General features: G+C 41.6%; 1 protein-coding gene across 1 annotated transcript in view; it reads right to left on the bottom strand.

Moving 5' to 3' along the window:
- The window catches only part of LOC125397498 (EGF-like and EMI domain-containing protein 1), a 660,639-nt gene extending 649,879 nt beyond the window's left edge, over positions 1-10,760 (bottom strand). Inside the window, exon 1 of the mRNA XM_087899566.1 lies at positions 10,418-10,760. Within this exon, the coding sequence (XP_087755692.1) occupies positions 10,418-10,506 (89 nt within the window). The 5' untranslated portion in view covers positions 10,507-10,760. The remainder of the gene's footprint in view (positions 1-10,417) is intronic.
- Positions 10,761-23,796: the final 13,036 nt, after the last annotated feature.

The following is a 23,796-nucleotide window of genomic DNA, read 5'->3' as shown; positions in this document are numbered from 1 at the left end:
AAATCAAAGGGCTGGATTCAATGGAGAACAAAGCTAGGCTTACACCAGAGTCAAATGTGTGCTGCTAGGATACGGAAGAAAAAGGTTAGGAGTGTTGAGAATGGCTTTTCCAGGTCTCTCGTATTTCCTCTAAAGCTCAGATGGTGTAGCGATGTGGATGGTGTAGCTCAGTGGGAGGACACCTGCCTCCCTCGCCTACGCCTACATGAAGAGGAAGCCCTGGACTCCAGTCCTGGAACTAAAACAATAAGAATAAAAATTAATGAATGCCATGACAGCTTGCCCACCTTCTGGAAGGGTGTTTACACAATAAACAGCCTCAGAAGAAGGCTGGGACATCTCCTGCTGGAGCTGGGGGCAGAGTTCTCCTGAGCTTTAGAACAAAGGCTGCTTTCCCCTCAGCGAGGGTTTGCAGGTTTGTGGACAGACTCCTTAGGCCTGAGTTGCTCCTACCTTGCAGGCTTCTGGGACGCTCCTCACAGTTCCCAAGGAACTGAGAAGAGGTTAGTGATGCAGACACTCAGTTTGGGCTGTCTGCACTGAAGGACTGTGAGGGAATCTGCCGCGGTTGAGGAATCTGTCCTCTCTCCCTAACTAAATGCTGTGATGGACTAATTGGCTACCTTGGTCGCAGAGTAAAGTCACAGACCTTTCCTAAGTGGACCAAAGAGAAATCTAAAACACAAAATTCCAAAAGAGACGTGTTTAATAAATGTTAATGAAATTGAATCACGAATCAGAATAAAAGTCCTTGAGTACAGTAAGATAATTAGGGGCCCCAATTTTAGATCCAGCCTAGTGTCAAGACCTACCTCTTTCTGAATTAGCTGTATAAACTTTCTGTGGATCTTCTTATCCTTATATATAGTTTTTCAAAAAAAAACTAACTTCTTTGGATATCAGCTTCTTTAGCATAAAATACAGTCATCTTCTGATATATTTTTTGTGGGGACTAAGAGAGCTAAAATACATAAGAACATAATTTGTTCCTGCAACATACCAAATACCTAAGAGCTTTACAATAATCAGTTTTTAATGAAAGAAAACAGTTACTAGAGACTCACTTTTATGACATGTATATATACATACATGTTACATATTTCACATATATATAAATGAAAGTAGGGGAACATATGCTTATGTTAGCATATATGTATTATATACCCACATTTATTCCTAATTCAATTACTGAAAAGAGAATGAAACCTTTCATTTACAACAATATGATTGGGCCTGGAGATCATTATGTTAATGAAATAATCCAGGACAGAAATACAGATACGACCGGATCCTGGTTTCATAGACATTTCCCATACTCTGGTGAAAGCCCAAGCTAAATGGAGGAGGGACAGGGTAGAAGGGTGGTGTGCAGTAGACAAGAAGTTCTAAGTACAAACAGAAGGATTGAAACATCCTTTTCTATTGCTTCATAGAGAGAGTGGACGTAGGCACAGAGGAGGCTCTGAGTGAGTGAACTCCTGCACAGATGTGTGCTTCAACATGAGCACGGACTCTTGAGGACTCCAATTGGCTCGTGGTACATTGGCAAAGTCACTCCTCATATGAGCCAGGTTTAGAGGAATAAAAGACTTCCGCAGGATGATCCAGGATGAGTGTTTATAACAACTAGGCGATGTGTACACAGACGGACAAGCGCAGCTTCCTCCCCTAGGATGTTCCCAGTCTGAGATGGCTGCCTACAGAGGTATCCTCCCTGGACTAGCTAACTCCTCCACCCTGTGTTGGACCCTAATAAACAGGAGGGGTTCCAGATTGTGGTGGTAGTGGTTAGAGAATCCCACATAAGCCCACTTCAGTGTGTGGCCCTGTGTATCTGTCTTTTCTGAATTCACTTGCCACCCCAGCCAGGGTTCTGGGACCCAAGGTGTGTATGTAGGTCATGGCAAGTGTCGATTATAATAATGTATATAAACACTATCTTTAAAAAAAAGACCAAAAATATCTGAAGAATGGTATTCAAGGTTGACCTCGGACAGGTACATGCAAGCTAGCGCACATTTTTGCACACAAACACATGCATACATGCACATACACACACACAAATGCATTTACGTCGAATGGCTAAGGACATAGATAGGCTTATCTGAATTTAAACATCACACAATGTACACAGGTGTCAAATATCCCACAGTGGTCCTCAAGTATACACAGCATGTATCAATTAAAGCAAATCTAGTTTTAAAATTAAATTATATACAATACAAATATATTATACAACAAAAAATTAAAGTACATGAAAGACCATGAGCTGGTCATAATGCTGTGTGTAGACAGGCAGCCAGCTGGGTTACACATCAAAACAGGAACACAACCTGAACCAAGGGTATTTCAGTGCTGCTGTTTATAGGAGTTGGCGACTGACAAAAATATAAAACTTAAATTCCTCATAAGTTGCCATAGAAAAGGAGTTGTTACAAGCATGGCACCTTAAGCTCATAAATAGCAAGAAAATACATTAGAAGAAAAGTAAGTTTAAAGAATGTCTTCAGGTTTAATAAAGTAGAAGATAGACAAAGTACCCAAAAAGGTAGGAGGCAGAGATGAGGAGAGGTGGCCTGTGGCATCCTGAGCTGAACCCCACAGAGATGATCAGCATCTAGCTCAAAATGCAAGTCTGTAGCTCTACAAAGCCTGCAGCTAGCTGTGGAGATAGAGGCCATATCAGAACAGAGTGCATGATGGGAGCCGGTAGGAGGGAAGGCAGGAGAAAGGACATGACCTGGGAGGAGGGAAGCTGCAGATGACACTGGGAATACATATGAACAGGCCAAAGTAAAGCTATAGAAAAGAAGAAACAGAAAGAGCTAGCAATGTCACACGCTACAGAAAGTGAGGAGGCTTACTTTCTGTATTCAAAGAAGACAGGCTCTGAGAAGGATCAACAGCAGAGGAGACCCGGAAGTATTGAATACATTGATAAATTATAATAAAAAAAATCAAGTTCTGGGAGGATGGCTCAGTGGAAAATTGGACCTGAGTTCAGCCCCATCACCACAACAAAGCAGCAGAAAGCAGTTCATGCCTGTAACCCTGGCTCCCACGAGGAAGGAACAGGAGGGTCCCTGGGGTTTACTGACCAGTCATGTAACCTAAACTGTGAGTTCCAGTTTGGGTGAGATATCTTGTTTCAAATCACAAAAACAAACAAACAAACAAGCAAAACTCAGACGGTTCTGACAAATGGACTAGAATAGAGGACCAGGAAATAAACATGCAAAACTATGCCCTTTTGACAAAGGGGACAAAGGCATATATTAGAATTATCAACCTGTTCTACAAATGATGTACACAAAACTAGATATTCGTCTACAAAAGAATTAAACTGAGTTTACATCTTTCACCTTGTAGAAAAACATCAATCCAAATGGATAAACTATCTTAGTTTAAAACCTGAAATACTGAAACTTTTAGATGAAAATATAGGGAAAATTCTTGAAGGCTCTGGAGTAGGCAAAAACTGTCTGAATAGAACTTTAGGAGTGAAGAATTAGCACCAGTCCTCAACAGATGGGACACATGGAATTAAAATCCCTCTGTTCACTAAAAGACACCATCACGTGAGCACGGAGCCCAGAGAATGGAAGAAAATCATTCTTCAGAGGAGAATTAAAACATGTTTAAAATAATGGCAGAAAGTAGATACCAAGGAAATAAAACTGCCGATCAATAAATGGTCTAACGAATTGGGCACACAGCTTTGAAGAACTGGGGGAGGTAGGGGACCATACCATAAGTGACCAACAACTGTTTTTAAATGTATTCCACATTTCTAGACATGAAGGAAAAGCAAACTAAACTTACTTAGAGATACAAGAGAAAACTTTATTCACTGCTAAGAGGAGAAAAATTAATACATCTGTCTTAGTTAGGGCTCCTATTGCTGTGATGACACACCATGACAAAACATGAAGAGGAGAGGGTTTGTCTGGCTTACGCTTCCTCATCGTAGTCTATCACTAAAGGAAGTCAGGACAGGCACTCAAACACAGCAGAAACACGGAGGCAGGAACTGATGCCGTCACCATCGAGGAATGTTGCTTACTGGATTGCTCCACATTGCTTGCTCAGTCTGCTTTCTTATAGAACACAAGACCACCAGCCTAGGTATGGCACCACCCACAATTGGTTGGGTCTTTCCTGTCAGTCACTAATTAAGAAAATGTTCTACAGGCTTGCCTGCAGCTGGATCTTATGGAGACATTTTCTTAATTGAAGTTTCCTTTTCCCAAATAACTTTATCTTATGTCAAGTTGGCATTAACAGGACACCATCCATGTGAAAATTAGTATGGGTTTCCTCAAAAATTAAAAACAGAACTACCATAAGATTCAGCTGTTCTATTGCTGGGCATATACCTAGGGGACTCTGCATCTTAGTTAGGATTTTCTATTGCTGTGGAGGGACACCATGACAAAGAAAACTCTAATAAATGAAAACATTTAATTGAGGGGGCAGGCTTGCAGTTTAAAAGGTTCAGTACAAGAGCATCATGACTACATGTGGGCAGATGCAGTGCTAAGCTGAAAGTCCTACGTCTTGACTCAGAGACAACAGGAAGTCAACTGACTCACTGGGTGATATTCCAAGTATAGGAAACCTAAAAGCCCACTCCCACAGGGACACACTCCTTCAACAAAGCCACACCTCCTATTAGTGCCACTCCCTTTGTGGGCCATTTTCTTTCAAAACCGCACACCTCACCTACCATAGAGCTATTTACACACTCATGTTTATTGTTTCTGTAATTACTACAGCAAGGAAATAGAGCTAACTTTCATGTAATCAACAGATAACTAGGTAATAAAGTTCTGGTACATGTTCTAAATGGAATATTACTCAGCTGTTAAGAAAAATAAAATAACTAAATTAAAAAAGGTGGATTTAGAGAGTGTGACAGTAAGTGAGGTCACCCAATATCAGAAAGAAAAAAAAGAACGTTCTGTTGCATATGCAGATCCTAGCCTACACCTGTATAAACATGTGTGTATGTAAAGAATTGTGGTTACAGTACAGAAGAAGGAGTGGTTTTAGGTGTTGAGGAAGGGCAGGATACATTTAGACACACAAGTCATGAATGAGATACAAAGCAAGTATTTCAAGTTTTAGCTCTGTTGTGTTTTTTTCTTTGTTTAATGGTGGGTAAGTGCATAAATGTGTAATTGATAGTGAAATTGTAAAACTCTAGGTGAAGCTCCACAGCTTCAGAATGGCCATTCTAACTGTATGGACATCCATTGAGACATATAGAGCTTGAGACAGGGCAGATGTTTGAGTGACTATGTTAAACTATCTGTGTAGTGTTTATTATTTGTGAATTCATCATAATAACATGATTCATATTTTTTCTTAATTAAGATGCCAAATGATAGGAGATACCTAAAGTTATCCTTTGGACAACACACTCACGAGCATACATGTAGACACACAAAGAAAGAATGAAGACAGTAAAGAGAGTGAGGGGGAAGAAAGGAGAAATCGGGAAAGAGGGAGAGAAGAAAAGATGGAGAAAGAGGAGGACAAGGAAGAATGATAGTGAAGTGTTAATAAGCTGTCTTTAAGCCATTAATGATAAGGCAAAGAAGCAGAGTCAAGACATGTCAACAGACAAGGCAGACTACAAACAGAAAGTAGAAAATATTTGTGAATGGAAAAGAAATGACACAAGTGAAAAAAAGCCACAAATAATGAAAAGAGGATGTAGAGAAAACACACCAGGAAGCCTCTGAAGCATCAAAACAAGAGTGCTATGGATAGGAGTGTAGGACAACAGAAGAAATAGTTCAACAAGGGGAACTGGAACAGAGGACAGGAACCACGCGCAAATGTACATAATGCCAATGTTATCAACAAAGCTTGGATTGCTAATGTCTGGGGCCAGCTGGGCTGACAGAGAGAGCAACTGTTGCTAGATGTAGTTTACATCCAGTAGAAAAATCAGAACGGGTATAGTTTAAACACAGTGAATTGAGGTGAAAATGGTGAAGGAACCACCGGGGAGCATGGTAAACAGAAGCAGGGTTCCAGAGACAAGATTCAAAGGTGACCCCGCTACTCCCCAGCCATGAAACTTCAGCCTGGTTCTAAATTCCTTGACTTCCCTACTTTTCCAATTTTGGCCCTAGGTTTCCACATCAGCTGTAGAAGTCTGGCCCACATTTTTGCACAGGTCTGTAGTAAGGAGAGATTGTATTATGGTCTGTACCTGAAGGGTCCTCTTGGAAGGTTTATCTGAATTGCAATGCTCAGCAGTGAACATTTAGAGGAGTGATTGGCATCTGAGGACAATGACTTAGTCAATAGCTAAATCCCTGCTAAAATCCCAACTTAATGGCATAAATGGGAGGTGATGATCTAGTTGAAGTAAGTAAGTCATAGGGCACACCCTGGAAAGATAAAGCTAGTCCCCACCCTAGCTCACCCCCTCCCCACTTCCTGTCCTCACTTGCACTACCACACTGTTAGCCGTGGTGTTCTGTCTCATTCAGCCCACAAACAGCAAAACAATCAAATCATGGACGGAAAACTCAGACACTAGGAGCCAACAAAACTCTTCCTTTACTATTTATATAGGCATTTTCCCACTGCCCAGCAAAGGCTTCAACACATGTGAATGCAGAGCCTATCTACCGTGCTTTGAATTCTCTGTCAGAACAGCCTATGAAAGATGCCCACATTAGAGCACGGATTTGAAATGTCCCATATAGTTTAGGAGACTGTTGGTTGCACATTGACCTTACCCTCTTAAAGTCTCCCCTCTTCGGTGTTAAACAAACATAAGAATCCCAAGTTCTAAGATCGTAGGCAGCTAGCTTTATCCTAATTTAGTCCTGATCTCTACAATACCTCCATGTTGGGGGATATTCAATCCCACTGTGAACCCCAAGTTTGAATTTCAATTAAGTAAATAAACCTAACATTAGTTCAGGAGACTGAATTAGACACAAAAGTAATCAAAGAGCATCAGAGGGCGTCTGGAAGAGACAGATAGATACACTGTATTAGTACACTGTATTAGTACAGATACACTGTAAGTAGTAGGGTGAAGCTTTTTCTGTTTTAAAGTAGAAGGGTGTGCTTCTTGGGAGACATATGCTATGGAGATGTGGGGAGTCGGGCATACAGAATAAAAGAAAGCGAAAAAGACAAATGGTAAATGTAGATTAATTCAAGCAGGTTAATTTAAGTTATAATAGCTAGTGGGACAAGCTTAAGCAAAGACCAACTGTTCATAATTCATACAAAGTCTCCATGTCTTTATTTGGAAATTGGCTGGCAGGGCAGACAAAGACTCATTATATCTCCATGTTCACTGTTTTCATCTCATTATTATGCAAGTGTTCCCAAAAGCACATCACAAAGTTTTAATATAACAACTGGTCATTTATCCTCTGATGCCTCAAAGATCTGGATAGAGTTTATTTACTCCTCTTATTTAATCCTGTGTAAAACATGTACATAAGTAAACTCATCAACATCCCCTTATCAAAATATCATCACCATACGGCTCACATCTGTAATTCTAGCATTCATGAAGCTGAGGCAGGAGGATTGCTGAGAGTTCAAGACAGCCAAGTCTATAGCATGGTATAGTCCACCAAACAAACAAAAAGTCTTAAGGCCATCACCTAGCAGCAGCCAGGAATTTCTAATGCAGAGTCTTAAGTAGACAGAGAAAATACAGAATTTCCACGAGTATTGTTGGACAATTAGCACGCAAAAGGAGCACTGATGCCCACAGAACCCAGAGCAGTTGCAACACAGAAGAGGTGCCTAAAGCATCTTGACATTCCCTAGGTTGACAATATCAGCATCAATCCCACTGAGAAGACATGGGGAAATTGAAACAAACTTAAAACACAGCATAGACGTGAATGTTCTAGAATAGTTCAACCCCAACTCTGGAACTAGGAATGGTGTGGTGGCAGAGGCCTGCTGGGAATCTGTACTGGGGGAAGGGTGGAGGTAGCAGGATCAGAAGTTCAAGGACACTTTCAGCTACACAGTGGGTGAGATCAAGTTTAGTGAGGGCTGCCTGTGGCACCTTGCCAAAAACAGAAAGAAAAGGGAGAAGAAAGGACAGGAAGAACCCAAGTTCTGCAGTGAAAGTATCTGGGTTCAAACCTGGTCGTGCAAATCTCAATTCAGCCAAGCCTCTTCCCATTTTTAGCACTTCCCATCTCACTTACCATGGGACGGGTAAAAGCAAAGGAGCTAGAAGCCACCTGGTGTCTAAGTAAAAACGCAAGGGAGTTAACCCACTAGCCGTGGTTTGTGATTGCTACTCACACAATGACACTGCAGTGAAGGGCTGACTCTCTCCATCAGCCCACATCAGTCATCCGAAGTTTCCAAACCGTGATCGAACAAAATCATCAGACGGGTCGATCATCACGAGAGTCGGAAAATCCATGCCACACAGCTTTTGCCTCATTAATAAATTTCCTAAATGAGTTTCCCTTCGAAGACATGCAGTCATGAATGTAACAAGTATGTCATTCTGACTTTCGGTTAGTTGCCCCTGTTTTCACTTTGCCCTCCAAAACAAGTGGCACCCAACTCTTTGCTGCACTGATGACTGGGAAGTGTGGGTCGATAGGATTGCAAACTTTCATTACAATCTTTACATCATCAGAAGGCTGTCTCCACTAGTGATTGACTGCAGAGGTCTCTAACAATCTCCGGGAGAATTCCCTCACATTTAACAGATAGGCAGGTGTGTGACCACCAAGTGCTGTATGTGGCTGTGTTCTACACGCCAAGAATTGCAAAGAAATCTGGCAGTAGATCCTGCTGCAGCTCCTGATGAATGAACTCCAGCACCAGAAAGGACTACAAACAAACATGACTGGATTTCCCCTACCATAAAGTACTAAAAATCAGAGCAACTTTAGAAATTCCTTGAAAAACATGTTCCTATTAAATCTTCCAAGAATTTGTATCAGTTTTAATATCTGACTTCATCTTATCTGATATGTAAATGAGTTACAATTCTTTTTTTTTCAATTGCAGGGTCATCATTCTAGACCAAAGAGTCAACACTGAAAGGAGAGGAATACTGACATGGAGAAGTGGAGTGTGTCTTCCCACTGGGGTCTGTCAGTCCAGTGTTTATGGGTGAATGAGACAAGGCAACCCAGGGCTCACTTGAACAGTGACACCACGAAAGCAAGTTTGCTCTAAAGTATTGTAAGACAAAGGCTTTCACATGCACCGGGTGATGTTTCCAGGGATAACAAGAAGAGTCTAAATGTACCCCTTCAAAGTAAACAATGCAAATCTATGTCAAAACTCGCAGTAATTCCTCAAATTTCAAAATACACATTTAGGCACTACGTAGTCGAAGTTGTGAAAGAGAGTGACACCCTGGCTCTTTTCCTAGTTCATGACCTGAGCAGTAACCCGACAGCAGACTGGGTTTCACAGAGGATGAAATACTGAAAGGTAACGTGAACCCCAAACGGTGTTTTTCTTACCGGAAGAAGTGAAGCTAGGAAAAGGTTTGCGCGCCTTTGGGTTATTTCTCTAATCCATTTTTTTCTATTATATAATATTTATATCTCAGAAAAGCAAAGAAGAGGGAATGCAGAAACGTTCAAAGGACTTTGCCGTCTGCCGGAGAGCAGAACGGGAAAGCTGAGTGGGACCCGGCTTTCTCCAGCAGACTGATGTAAAGAAGACCTGGCAGAAACTTCTTGAGCCAGTTAAGTAGACCAGGCTATTAGACTTCTCCGAACTCCTCCCAGCACGCCACATGGTGACCAAGAACAAGACATTTCCCCATTTCCCAGTCTTACCCACTAAGGCAGGAGGAATCCCTCCTGTGCCCCTTCCTCCTAACTGTTCAATTAACCACCCAAGTGCCTCTCCCTGCCGCTGACACATGCATTGCTGGCTCTCGCCTCTCTCATCAGATCTTTCAAAGAGTCCATTTTTGGACTTCATCATACCTCCCATAAAGGGGGGGGATGTGCAGAAACGCATTGAATTAAAAAAAAAAAGTCAAGGTCCCTTTCGATGGGATTTAACGTAAAAGCCTGTGGAAAGTGGGCAGTTACTCCCCAATATGAAATACATACACTCAAACTCTGGCGGGGGTGGGGGCTGACAGGTGCTTCGAAAATATCAGGTTGAAAGCACTGGACTTTCAGTGGCAGTAGTTCTGCTGGGCGGGGAGGGGGCGCTCCCTAAGGTCTAGTGTGTGTTAGGTTCCCGCCCCGTACCCGGTCAGTGACATCCTCAAGTTCTCATGCCCAGTGCCTGACAGTACCGCATCCCTCCATCGCTTCCCAGAGAGACCTGGTCTCTTCCTCTGCCATGGTGTCGCGCGGGTAGGGCGGGGGCACATGGAACTACGAAGCTGTCAGCACGCTTTCCGGAGCTGCCGGGCGCCACTTACATGCCGGGCTGGAGCTGTAGGGCGCTTCCTGGCGGCCAGTGATCGGCGGCCCAGACGCAGAAGCACCAGAACCACAGTGGGGAGGTCATCTCGTTGAGGCTGAGCCGGTAGGGACACCGCCCCAACTGCGCGCGGTGCGCCGCTTGGGATCTGCAAGTCCGAATCCCGCGCAGAAGTTGGGCTCGCCAGGCAGAAGTTGCAAGTACCGGGCTCGCTCTCGAGGACCGCTATGTGCGTCTTGCAGAGCAGGGCGCGGCAGCAGTTCGACCCCAGCAAGCGACACAGGCAACAAGCGAGCGCGTGCTAGTAGTGGCCGGCTAAGCCAACCCCAGGAGCTGTAGCCCAAGAGCTGCACAGCCTCTGCATTGCCGGAGACAACTGGAGACCAGCGGGCCCAGCGGTCCTGCAGCCCCCGCAGTCCTGGTGCCATGGCAACGCGCTTGCCGCCCTCTGGCCCCAACCCCTCCGGAGCGCTTAAAGAGACAGCCCCCTGGCCACCATGCGCTCCTTGCGCTGCAGGGCGGTCCCCGCCCCCACGCCCTCTTCACCCTCTCTTTCCCAAGAGGCGACGGGCGGTGGCTGGGGAAGCATCTGGCACTTCACATCATGTTCCTCCACCAATAATCCACACAACTCTACTCCCAGCCTCTTCCTCCATAGCCTTTGAGCATCCTCCGCCCCAAACCAGCAAAGATGCTAAGCAGTGCGGGCTTTCCCCCCTCCAATACCAACCTGCTTAGGACTAACCAGCTGCGCCTCTGCCACCAGCGGAGAGCAAAAGCAAGCTGACTCTTTTATTCCCACTCGCTCAGCTCCCTCCCACCTGAAGGCTGTGAGGACAGTCTGAGCACAGATCTGGGGGAGGTAAGCTTGAAGTGGGGAAGGAATTGCAATTGACTGAGTCCAGTCTGCTGCCAAATCGACAGTTGCTGTACACATCGCTGGTGCATCCAGAAGTCCTGGATATTCAAAATAAGATAATCGCCCTCCGCTGTATTTTGCCACCACCTCACTCATTTTAGGCACCAAGTTTTAAGAGGCACCGCCGACTGATTCTTCTCCAAATCTAGTCTCTTCTTCCTTCAAACCAGTTCCGACTGCCTAAAATCCTCAAAGCAATCTCCAGCTGCTAGCCCCTATGGTCCTTCCAGAAGGGAACAGCGTTTGCTGGAATCAGGGAGCTTAGGCTGTGGTATTGGCCAGCGCTGCCAGGGATGCGCAGCCAAGAGCGGAGCAGAGCAGTAGGCAGTAGCTTCTCCAACTGGAGGCTATGCTTTGCCCGGCGCCAGCTGCTATCTGGAAGGCCACAAGCCTCTGGGAGTGCGTTTCGTGAAAATAACAATCTATGGCGCCTCGTGCCCTCCAACAAGGACAGGCCAGGCTTGGAAGCCGTAATCTGCGGTTTAGCCCAACAAAGCGTGCAGCAGTCTGCACGGGGACAACTTTTTCTTTTATTCCTAAACTTAGAAAAAGTGGCTCTCCAGAGAGTTGTTCCTTGTCAAATACTTAGAGTGATACTACCTGGCTTTCTTGCTCATAGGAACCCTAAAAGAACCTTTCTGAAAAGATGTTTTGGAATCCCCCTCGCCCTCCGTGGATGAATTAATCACCTGCCTTTTAGTTTTCATCTTTCAAATCAATGTTTCTTTATTTCTTTCAGCTTTTCTGACACTGAGGAAACAAGTGGGTATTTCTGGAGGGGCTGGAAGGATTCCGTTGAGGTGTCTTTGAAAAGGAAAGAAAGAAAGGTCTGTGTGAGAGACTGTCGTACCTTCATGCTTTAGTACTTTGTGATTGTACTCCTCGATTTTGAGATGAATTCTTGTAGTGTCGTCTATTTATCTTAGACTTATCCATCATGATATACTCATTATTTAAGTTTAATATATATATATATACACACACACATATACATGTGCGCCTTCTTTATTTGAGTTAAACTTGTGAACAAATTTCAAAATTGTAAATGTGCAGCTAGTTAGCTTTTGGCATAAATCTTGAAAAGATCATTTTAGAGCTGGTTGCACAAAAGAAACATTTATTTATACCCGCCTAAAATATAAAAGCAGGATTCATTCTTGTGTTCTTTCCTAGAGGCGGTTCTGCATACTCCAGGCCCTGGAGACCAGAAGTCCAACCCCAGAGTCACTGAGCCTAGGGACAGTGTCAGCGAGTGTTCCAGAGGTCTGAGGTCACCGGACCACCTTCTCGGCATAGATTCCTAAACCACACTGGTATTGAAATAGTCATTCTTCATTCTATTTAGGGATCCTGAATTTATTAATCATCTTTATTTAAAAAGAAATAATAATAATAACCAAGTTAATTGTTAATCTTTTCTCCTATTCTTTGATCTCTCCTCTTCCACAGCAATATTAATAAATAGTCAGATGGCTCAGGGCCAGCAGAGTCCTATGGGGATGAGAATGCAAGAAAGTTCCTGGCTAATACATAGCAACAGTGTCTTCTGATCTGTGTGTTCTGACTGTGTGCAACATCCTGAAGAACGGATGGGGCTCACCTTTAAGGCCACTTCTTAAAACTCCAGGTTGCTTTAATACTGTTTTGATTGTAATTGTATTAATGACAATGTATAGTATACCCAAAGATAACAGGGTAGATTAACTGTCTCCTGAAATTCCCTGTGAAGTGCTAAGCCTTTCTTTGCTTCTGGACCAGTTTTAACTCTGTGGGGGTCTGCAACTAATCCCGTTCCCTTCTAGAATGCAGAAAGTTTCTAAAGCATTTCCTTTCCTTGTATTAAAGAAAACCTCATAAAAGCAATACTCTATATTTATTACAAAATCAAATTTTGAGTAAGCCATAACTGAAACTTACAAATATGTGAAGGCCTAAAGATAATGAAAAATACAGAAATATATGTAAATTATCTGATTTGCATGACTATACTGAAGGATAGCGTGAGTATGTGGGAAGTACATCAGTCCATTGGAAGTCCCGCATTTGAATATTTTTCTTTTATGTACATTAGTTTGAAAGCATATTTATTATAGATGAATGAACATTGAGAGTACTTTAGATGTGACAGAATAAATATGATTAGTGTATATTCCATAAATTGAGGTTTGTTTCAATGCTTTTTTTTTTCATGGATAATTATCTAAATACAACATCATAGAATAAGCAACATCATTATGTGAAATGACCTTAGTATTAGTATTTTTCCATGAACTGAATGATCCTGATTTGAATTCAGCTACCGTTTTGTAGCACATTCATACACCTTAAAAACAAACAGTAAGTTTTGGGAGGCGTAATACAGTTGGTGAAGTGCTTGTAGGGCCACCAGGAGGACTGGAGTTCGAGTCTCAGCTGAAGAAACACAACCTGGTTATGTATGCTCATGACGTCAGCACTGATGAGATCGAGACAGGTGGCTGGCCAAGCCAACCGGCCTAGCCTAATCTGCAAGGTCCCCGCGAGAGGGCCTGTCACAAAACAAATAAACAGCAACAACAACAACAACAGCAAAAACATGGGAGGGATCATAAGGAATGACACTTTTGGTTAACTTCTGGCCTTCAAACACACGTATGCATGCATGTGTGCGCTCATTCCCCACTGAAAAGGCATACAAATATGCCCATACTATATACACACTTACAGAAAACAACTGGTTTGATCAGGGAGCATCTGGAAATCTGTCAGCTTCAGTCTTTCATAGTAAAGCAACAATACAGCTCTCTGGTTTCAGGGTACTCTGGTCACACAAATGAAGCTAGAAATGGAAAAACAATTTTCCCTCATTGCCTAAAGTGGCAGGCATTATTAAATTAGTAAAGCAAGAGAATGAGTGAGATAGGAAAAGGACTAATTTCAAAATTTAAAGAGAAATTTAGTATTAATAATAGCCCCTATGGAAAAAAATCCAGAATCATCATTACTAATTGAGTTATTCTTTTTCTCAGCTGATTATATATATATGTATATATATATACATACACATATATAAAATGATATATCAGCATATATCTATATCCCTTTATCTACATATAGATATAGAAATAGATATATCAACAAACCAGATTGAGTCTTAAAAAAATAACAGGCACAATATAGCTGTAAAATGTTACCTCTGAAACTAGCCCAGCGGTTTGGAGGAGCTTCAGTGGGCATGCCTTGCGACAGCCCCACTGTCTGTATACCTGTATCATAAGAGTGATAAATCCTAGCCTCTTCGTTGTTGCGGGGAGGGGTAAGCCAATTTTATGCTTTGTGTATGCTGGTTATAAAGAGGAGTGCTTACCTAAAAAGAAATAGACTCAAACCAGATGTTCTTCAAATCCTCCTCAGCTGCTGCTTGAAGCTTCGCAGCCACCGAATACTTTATCTTCTCGTCTATCTTCTTCTAATTGAGAAATTGTTGATCCGCGCAGTTCAACAGGCAGGCTGCTGCAAAAGCCCCTCCTGCCAATGCTTTTCAGCACTGCCCTCCTGCACACACAAAAACTCCTAGTGTCTGTCGGGGGACTGGGCAAAAAGCGCAGGGCATCCCATTCAGCAGGTGCTGCAGGCTGAAAGAGGAGGTCAGAAAGCAATTCTTCAAAGGGCAGCCCCCCAGCCCCCCGCCACCAGAGAGTGCAAGGCATTGCCATTATAGAAGTGCCAACGAAGCACTAATGAGCCACGCACACTGAAATCTAGATGTCAGGCAAACTAGAATGAAATTCACCCAGGACCCAACGGAGACTGTCACACCAAGATGTATCGAATCATTCTCACTTTGATTTCATCTGCCACAAAACTGTGTCCCTACAAGTGCATAGCTAACTGTGCCTCCTTAAAGAAAAATGATAAATTCAACGTAGCATCTTAAGATGCTTGTTTAATACTTCATCTATCACGTTTTTAATCCCACAATACTTGTTAGTCATAATGACTTTAAAATTGTAAGTTGGGATGGAACTCCCATGTATTTATTAGAACATAATGAGAGAAGTAGGCAGACACACAGCTGACCTGTATCTTTGGTTTTTAGAACTAACACTTTGTACAGCTAATAGTGAATCTAACATTAAATTACAGTCCTAATTTTTTTCTTTTATTGAAAATAGGATTTTTTTCATATAATATATCCTGATTACAGTTTCCTTTCCCTATGCTCTTCCCCCTAACCTCACTTGCATCTGTGTCTACCCCTTTCTATCTCTCATTAGGAACTAAATAGGTATCTATAGGACAAAGCAAACAGAAGGAAAAGAGCCCAAGAGAAGGTACAAGAAGCAGATACAGACGCAGAGACCCCTTGTTTGCTCCATAACAGTTTTTGAAATGAACAACTCAACAGTGTTCAGCACATCACATTTGTGTGCAGTAGATTTCAGAATGTCTTCGTTTTGTAAAAGTGAAACTCCACACTCATGAAATGTGAATTCTCCTTTCCCTGCAGCCCTTGGGCAGCCACCTTTCTAGTTTTCACGTCTACAACTCCTACTTTAGCTGCTCTGGAAGAGGAGAATCGTGTGGTATTGGGGCTGTGTTTCTCTAACTGGCCTGTTTTGCTCAGCATCTTTTCCCTCTGTGACAAAGCCTAGGAAGAGGTGTGAGGTGAGAACTCGCTGTGGTTCTCATTTGCAGCCCCTGATGAGTCCTGTCCGGCAACTTTCCACCTCCCTGCCAGTCACCTTTCTGTCTCCTTTGGAAAGTGTTTAGCTCTTGCCCACTTGTAACACATTCCGTTGCCCTTGAATTGAGCATTCCATATATTTTAAATAATAAATCCTTATCAGGTCCACAGTTTTAAAATACATTGTCTAGTTACACTGTCTGTCTCTTAATGCTATTGTTTCCTCTGCTATGCAGAAGGTTCCAGACACTCCATGCCCTGGGTTTGTTTCAGTTGCCTCTACTCCCAAATTTGTAACCAAACATTGTTGTTCAGACCAGTGTTTGAAGGTTTTCTCCACAGATCTTGTCTAGTTATCTTATTGTTTCTTAAGTATAAGTCCATATTCTACTTTGTTCAGGCCCACCCCCACCCCAATCTCTTTTTGTGTGCTGTGTTTATGTGAACGTTTGTGTGGTGTGTGTGTGTGTGTGTGTGTGTGTGTGTGTGTGAGAGAGAGAGAGAGAGAGAGAGAGAGAGAGAGAGAGAGAGAGAGAGAGAGAGATTGTGTCTGTGTGCCTCTATAATACATACAGGTGTCTGTGTAACTGCTTATAGATGCCAGAGATTAATAACAGATGTCTGCCTCAATTGATCTTTAGCTTTTTCAAATTAACTTACTGATGGATAACTACAGGGTCTCTCACTGAATCTGGATCACGTAGATTTCCTGCTATTTATTTATGTATGAGGTAATGGTTCTTCACATTTGCAGCGCAAGAACGCATCAGCATGGCCACCTCCTAAGGTGCTGGCTTTTGTATGTGGTGTGAGGCAAAGTTTGAACTTCACTCTTTGGTGTGTGCTTATCCAGTTGTTCCAGTATCACCTATGGAAAGATTTCCCCTATGTTTATGGTATCTGTATAGAAAACCAACTGATTCTAAGCATGTAGGCTATTTCTGGGCTCTTTACTCTGTTCTGTTTGTGAGAATGTCAACTTTGCATGAGAGCCATGCTGGTTCATTTCCTACAGAGTTACATTAAAGCGGTGCCTTTGCGGGCACTGGGTCTTGTTACATCTCCAGCTTCAGCCTTTTCCTTTAAGACTGAGTTAGCCACACGGGCTCTTATAATTTGATTTGAATCTTAGTATTATTAAAAAGAAGTCATCAGAATTTTCAGAGATGACATAAAATTTGTGTATCATCTCGGGCAACATGAACATTTTTTTCAAATTAATGTTATATTTAACATTGTTTATCATTATAAACCAGTGTGTGTGTGTGTGCATGCACATGTGTGTAATATAAGTGTGCCCTGTCATACATGTGCAGGTCAAAGGGAACGTTCACTATTCGGTTTGTTCCTTCTACTGTGAGGTCTGGGGATAAAACTTGAGTCACAAAATAGTCATAGCAGGAGCTTTCACCTGTGGGACCATCTTGGCAGCCCTCAAGTCAGGTTTCCCGTTGCTGGTTGTGTAAAGTCTTTCCCATTTATCCATGTCATCGTCAGTATATTTCTTCAGTGTTTCAAGGCATTCCCCAAGAAGACAGTATACCTTTTTGTCAGATACACTTTTAAGTGTTTTGCTCTGTAGAGCTCATGATAATAGATTTGTTTCCTTGATTTCTTTTTATAGGTCATTGTCAGAGTACAAAACACTTGATTTCTGCCCACTAGTTTTGTGCCTTTCAATTCTACTGGATTTGTTTATTACTTTTAATAACTGAGGCTGAGTGTCATCAAGATTTTTAATTTATCTCATCACCCAAAAGCAGTGACACTTTCAGTTTTTTTCTTTTCATGTTGGAATCCTTTCCTGTCTCTCTCTTGTCCTGTTGCTCTGTACAAAACTTTCAGTGCTGGCTTGATCAGCATTGATGAAAAGTCCCATCCTTGTCCTGAGCTTAGAAACAGATCTTTCAGCACTGAAGCACCAAGTCTGATGGAGATGCGACCTTTATTGTGCTGCACTCACACATTAGAGGTTTATTTGTTTGGAGTTTTTATAATAAAACATGGGGAATCTTGACAAATATTTCTGAATCTACTGAGAAGATTGTGTGAGGATTGTCTTTCATTTGGGGAATGTAGCACATCACTTTTCTTGATTTCCATGTGTTAACCTGTCCTTGCACCATGGGAATAAAGATCACTTAATTTGGGGTCTTGAATATTTTTCATATTCTGCTGGATTCTGTTTCCATTAAGAATATGCACATCTAAAGTCATCAGGGACACTGCTCCTTGGTTTTCTTCTTTGGGTATCCTCATCTGGTTTTGGTATTCGAGCAATCACCAGGTTGTAGGCATCCTCATCTAACGTTGGCAATGAAGCATGCATCCCCAGATTGTGCATATCCTCATCTGGTGCTTGTATTGGAGCATTTATCCCCTGGTTGTGGATATCCTCATCTGGTGCTGGTATTGGATCATGTTTTCCCAGATTGTGAGTATTGTCATCTGGCGTTGGTATTGAAGTATGTATCACCAGGTTGTGTTTCTTCACTTGAGTGTTGAAGACCAAATTCCAATGCTCCTGTTGGCCCTACAAGCACTTAACCAATTGCATTATTACCTCAGCCCATTACTGTTTGTTTTTAAGTTATTATACTAGACTAGGATGGCCCCCTCCTTTTCAAGTATCTATAAGATTTTTCAGAAGGCCCAACAGTGGTTTGTCCTTAAATGCTTGATAGAATGCAGCAGCAAAGACAGGGTTTTCTTTAGTGGAAGACATTTTATTCATGATTTAATTTTGTTTTTTTTTAACTTCTCTTCAAGCTTTCTTCCCCATGATTCATGTTTGGTAACCATTTTTTTTTCATTAATGCATCCATTCTTTTTGTTATCCAGTTTCTTGGAGTATATAGAATACTTCATGGCACCTCATATGGTCCTCTGTATGTTCATAGTGTCAATTATAGTGTCTCCTCTCACATTGATGACTTTACTGAGTTGAGTCTTTTCTTTTTTTGTCACTTAGCTCAAGATTTACCAAGTTCATCTTTTCAAGAAACCAAGACTTATTTTTCATTGGCCCCTTGCATTGTTTTTTTTTTCTTTTAGTCTCTGTTTTGTTTTTGCTCACTGTTGTGGAACATTATTTGAACAGGCTAAGATGTGTTGCATTTATTTATGCAGAGGGTCATTACTTTGACTCTGTGAAAGTGTGCTACATTTGTTTCTGCTGCATGTAAAGGTGTGTTGCACCTGTTTCACCTGGCCTACCTAAGGCACCTAATTGGTCTAATAAAAAACTGAATGGCCAATTGTTAGGCAGGAGGGATATAGGCAATGAATAAGTAGGAGGAGATATAAGCTCAAGAGAGAATTAAGAGAAGAGAACTAGGGAGAAAGAGACATCCCTAGGGCCAGAAGTTAGACAACTGCCCACCATCTAGTCATGGATACAGCATTAAAGTAAGATATACAGAAATATAGAAAGGGAAAAAGCCCCAAGGCAAAATGTAGATAAAGATAAGCAGATTATAATAAGAGCTAAATAAGGTGAAACATTCATAATTATAATAATAAGTCTTCATGTCATGATTTGGGAGCTGGTTGGTGGTTCAAAAGAAAGCCTGCTACAGATTACTAATATTGAATTACTTTGTTATTTTTTATGGTATGGTTAGGTATAATATCAGGCTTTTATTTAAAATAATCCTACTTTTTGATATAAGCGATTATTATTTTAAACTTTTCTTTTAGAATAGCTTTCTCAGTACACTGTAAGGTTTATGTCTTATTGTGTACATCTTCATTTGTCACAGATGCTTACAATTTTCCTTTAGCTTTTATTTATTAATTTGTTGGTTGTTCAAGACGGGCATGTTGTTTAATTGCATATATTTGCAAATTTCCTGAGTTTTCATGCAATCCACTATGGATAATGTCTCAGATATCTTTATCAAATAATTCTATTGCTCTTGAATTTATTTTATGTATATTTCAGATTTATATTCTTTAATTGTTTTAATGACACTGTGGGCACACCCATTGCTGAAAATGGGCTATTCTCTCCTACTGTTACTGTACTAACTACATGATCTCAACTTATTGAAGTCTTCTACTATGCTCCTATTGTAGGTTATCAATAAAAGACTGTTTTTATTCTAAAGTCTCTCTTTTCACACATTACTACCTTAATAACTGGTCATATCCTAAAAATGCTGCTACAAATAACATTGATAACATAGTTCAATACATTTTATCATGGAGAAGTGCAGGATGGAGCCAAGCAGTGAGATATGTACTAGGTAGTAGAGATTCTCTAGCCTAACAATTTAGGATGTAGGAGCAAAGCCTTAATGACTACTTCTCTGTTGTGGAATATTAGTTTAAAGTGTGTTGCATTTGTTTATGCATAATATTTGTTCAATGATTCAAAGTTGTGTTGCATTCTTTTCTGTTGAATTTGTTCAACTATGTAAAGCCATGTTGGGACTAATAAAGAGCTGAAAAGTCAATAACTTGGCAGGATAGGGATAGGTGGGGCTTTCAGGCAGAGAGAATAAAAAGAAAGAGAAAAGGAATGAGAGGGAGGAATGAGGAAGAAAAAGAAGAAGACACCAGGAGCCAGAACGCAGCCACATAATTAACAATGGAGCAAGTAGTAAAGAAATACTTGTAGAATAGAGTAAGGTAAAATCCCAGAGGCAAAAAGACAGGATAATTTTTAAAAAGTGGGTGAAACACAAGACAAGCTAAGGCCACTTATTCATAAGAAAGAGTAAGTCTCTGTGTATTTATATGGGAGCAGGGCAGCAGACCCCAAAGAGCAAAAAGAAAACAAAAGCAATTACAAATCTCATTAGCTTATCTTTTATAAATCAAACGTTAATACCCAGAAATGATCAAAACCAAAACTTGATAATGTAGTTGTATCTTCACTTTCTAACTCAACATGGATGAAGTAGAAGAGGATTCTATACCAGTTTACAAATGAACAAGCAATGAAACTAAAATCTTATGGAGCAGTTTCCTCTAAGATTGAAACATTCTATCCCAAAGATAAAAAGAGAGCTTTAAGAATGGAACTAAGCCATTCAAAATATGTTCAGGAAGTTCCTGAAACTGACCAGATTCACTAGGCTCCTCCTTCCAGATGACTAGACCTTTAAGATTGCTGTGATGCTGCATAGCTCTCAGATACAACCAACTGCCTAAAGATGGCATAAGTCAAACTAGTCGCCTAGATGAAACAAAGACCAGAGAAGCTGTCAGGAAGAGGGCTAAACCAGCTGAGTCATTGATGGAGGAGGGTTATCTGTATATTGTGTTATTTTCATTGGTCAATAAAGAGACTGCCTTGGCCCCTTGATAGGACAGAAAGTTAGGTAGGCGGAGTAAACAGAACAGAATGCTGGGAAGAGGGAATTGAGGCAGACGCCATGGAGCCAGCCACCAGGTCAGACATGCTGAATCTTTTCCGGTAAGCCACTACCTCGTGGTGCTACCATGAGATTATTAGAAATGGGTTAATATCAAGATGTGAGAGTTAGCCAGTAACTAACTCTCTAGAGATAATGGGCCAGGCAGTATTTAAATGAATACAACTTATGTGTTATTATTTCTGGGGCTAAGCTAGCTGTGCAGGAGCTGGGCAGGATGAAAAGCAGGCCTGCCGGCAACTCCTCACTACAGATGGCGCCCACGTGGATAACTGAATCCACAGAAAGCCTGAGAAAGCTTGGGAAAGAATAGAGTAAAGCATGTTTTCTTGGTAGCAGCAATTTCTCGGGTCTGCTCTGCTTGCTAGAGGCAAGCAAATGCTCTCATCTAAGAGAGGCTTCCTGACTCAGCTTTAGCTGCAAAACTTTGCAGCTCTTTAAGAGGTCCTGTCATGAAACACTTAAACGGTGTTGATGAAAACCTGAACGCATGCTTTTCGGGTTTTCAGCCATAGCAGGAAAAAAGCTCTGTCGTTTTAAAATGCCGACTTTCTGGGTCGACCTGCCAGGACAAACTCTGGCTCTTTCAGGCAGGTAGCCTGAAGCTCTTGAGTGTGGTTTGTGAGTAGAATGCTGCAGCTTGCTTGCTGACACAGACTTTGAAATGCCACAGAGTTGTGACAATAAAAAATGGTACCTCTGCCATGAAGCTGGAAAGCTAAGAAATGGCCTAGATCCAGCCGTCAAAGCCACGGTTTTAGGCTCATGTGGTCAGAAAAAAGGAGAGATATACAGTAAAGAGAGATTCAAAGACGAAGAAAACCTCTAAATGGTTTATAGTGTGTTACAAATAAATGCAGGATAAAAGTAAAGTTCTTAAAGTAAAAAGAGAGTGGTTATGTGTGGTGGTACACACCTTTAATCCCAATGCCCGGGAGGTAGAGGCATATTGACCTCTGTGACTTCAAGGGGTAGAGGTAGATTGACCTCTATGACTTCAAGGTGTGGTAACACACACCTTTAATCCCAATGCCTGAGAGGCAGAGACAGAGGATCTCTGAGTTCAAGGTGTGGTAGCACACGCCTTTAATCCCAGCACTGGGGAGGCAGAGACAGACAGATCTCTGTGAGTTCAAGGACAGCCTGATCTACAGAGTTATTCCAGGACAAAGATATACAGAGAACCTGTGTCAAAAAGTAAAAGTAAAAATAAAAGAAATAGAGGTTAAAAATAAAGCTGCATAAAGATGGAAAATGCACAGAGAATCTTGACACTGTATGCTATTATGCTCTCTTTGAATTGTTTGAATGCTGAGGAAGGAGCAACAGCTGCTAAAAGATATTTATTTATAAATGCTGCTGAACTAATCCAAGATAGATATGTTGAAAATATCTTGACTTCTAAATTTGGATCTAAGGATATGATACTTTGGAAAAGAGGTTCTTCTTTTGTTTTCACAGAGGATGAGACCCTGTGGATTGCTTCTATCCCAATGTGGTATGATAGACCACGCCCTCCTGAAAGGTTTCTGTGAACACCCTCAAAAAATTTCTTCACTCAACTGCCGACTGAGATGAACCTGGCAGACAGGTTATACCATGAAAGACCTGATTAACTGCGCCCCTATACAGCAGGAAGAAGTTTGGAGAGAAATAACTACGTCCATATTCCCAAATATTGTTTATAAATGTTCTTTTACATTTAAAGGGGGATATGATATAGTTATGAATAATTTCATTGGTATGGATTTTAAGGTCAATTTTGTTATATGTATATATATTTCTGATCTTGACTGATGTATTGTGATTGTGTAGTTCATTTTAAAAATGTAATGTATAATTAGAAAATATAGGTTGTTAATGGATAATATCGCTCAGTCTTGCCTGCAAGAACCACGCAGGACACACAGGATTCTTCTGCAGAAATAGCTTTAATGCCTCTTGGGAGCTAGAGCATAAGCCACATGGCGGAGACCCAGATATGAAGGAAGCCATCCCTTATATATGAAAACAGTCCTAGCTTCGAACGTGTCGCTCTTGGATTGGTCAACTCTCCATAATCCCAGGTGAATGCCTCGGGAGTAGGCGGGGACAGCAGTGGTGGAAAGTTACCGAGCACATGTGCGTTCACCTGGCAGTGAAGCCGGATGTCAGCGCCATCTTGATGATGGAGAATGTGGCTGTGGCCCTCTACATCTCCCCCTAATTTTACTTCTTTGCAGAAAGGCAACTCCCTCAGAAGGTAAAGATAGAGGTCGCACTTCCCAAAATAGAAACATTAAAATGGGCTTACACGGAATCTGCCCCTAGGCTCATGACACCTGGAACTTATCCGGCCTGCCCTCTGCCATTTTTCTGGGAAAGGGAACATACGGCAGGAAACCCTTATGCAGGGCGACTTATCTCTCAGA

This window comes from Myodes glareolus, chromosome 20, assembly GCF_982192425.1.
Source record: "Myodes glareolus chromosome 20, mMyoGla1.1, whole genome shotgun sequence".
NCBI lineage: Eukaryota > Metazoa > Chordata > Mammalia > Rodentia > Cricetidae > Myodes > Myodes glareolus.
Note: the sequence above shows the minus strand (reverse complement) of the source record. Positions and strands in the feature narration are given on the sequence as shown.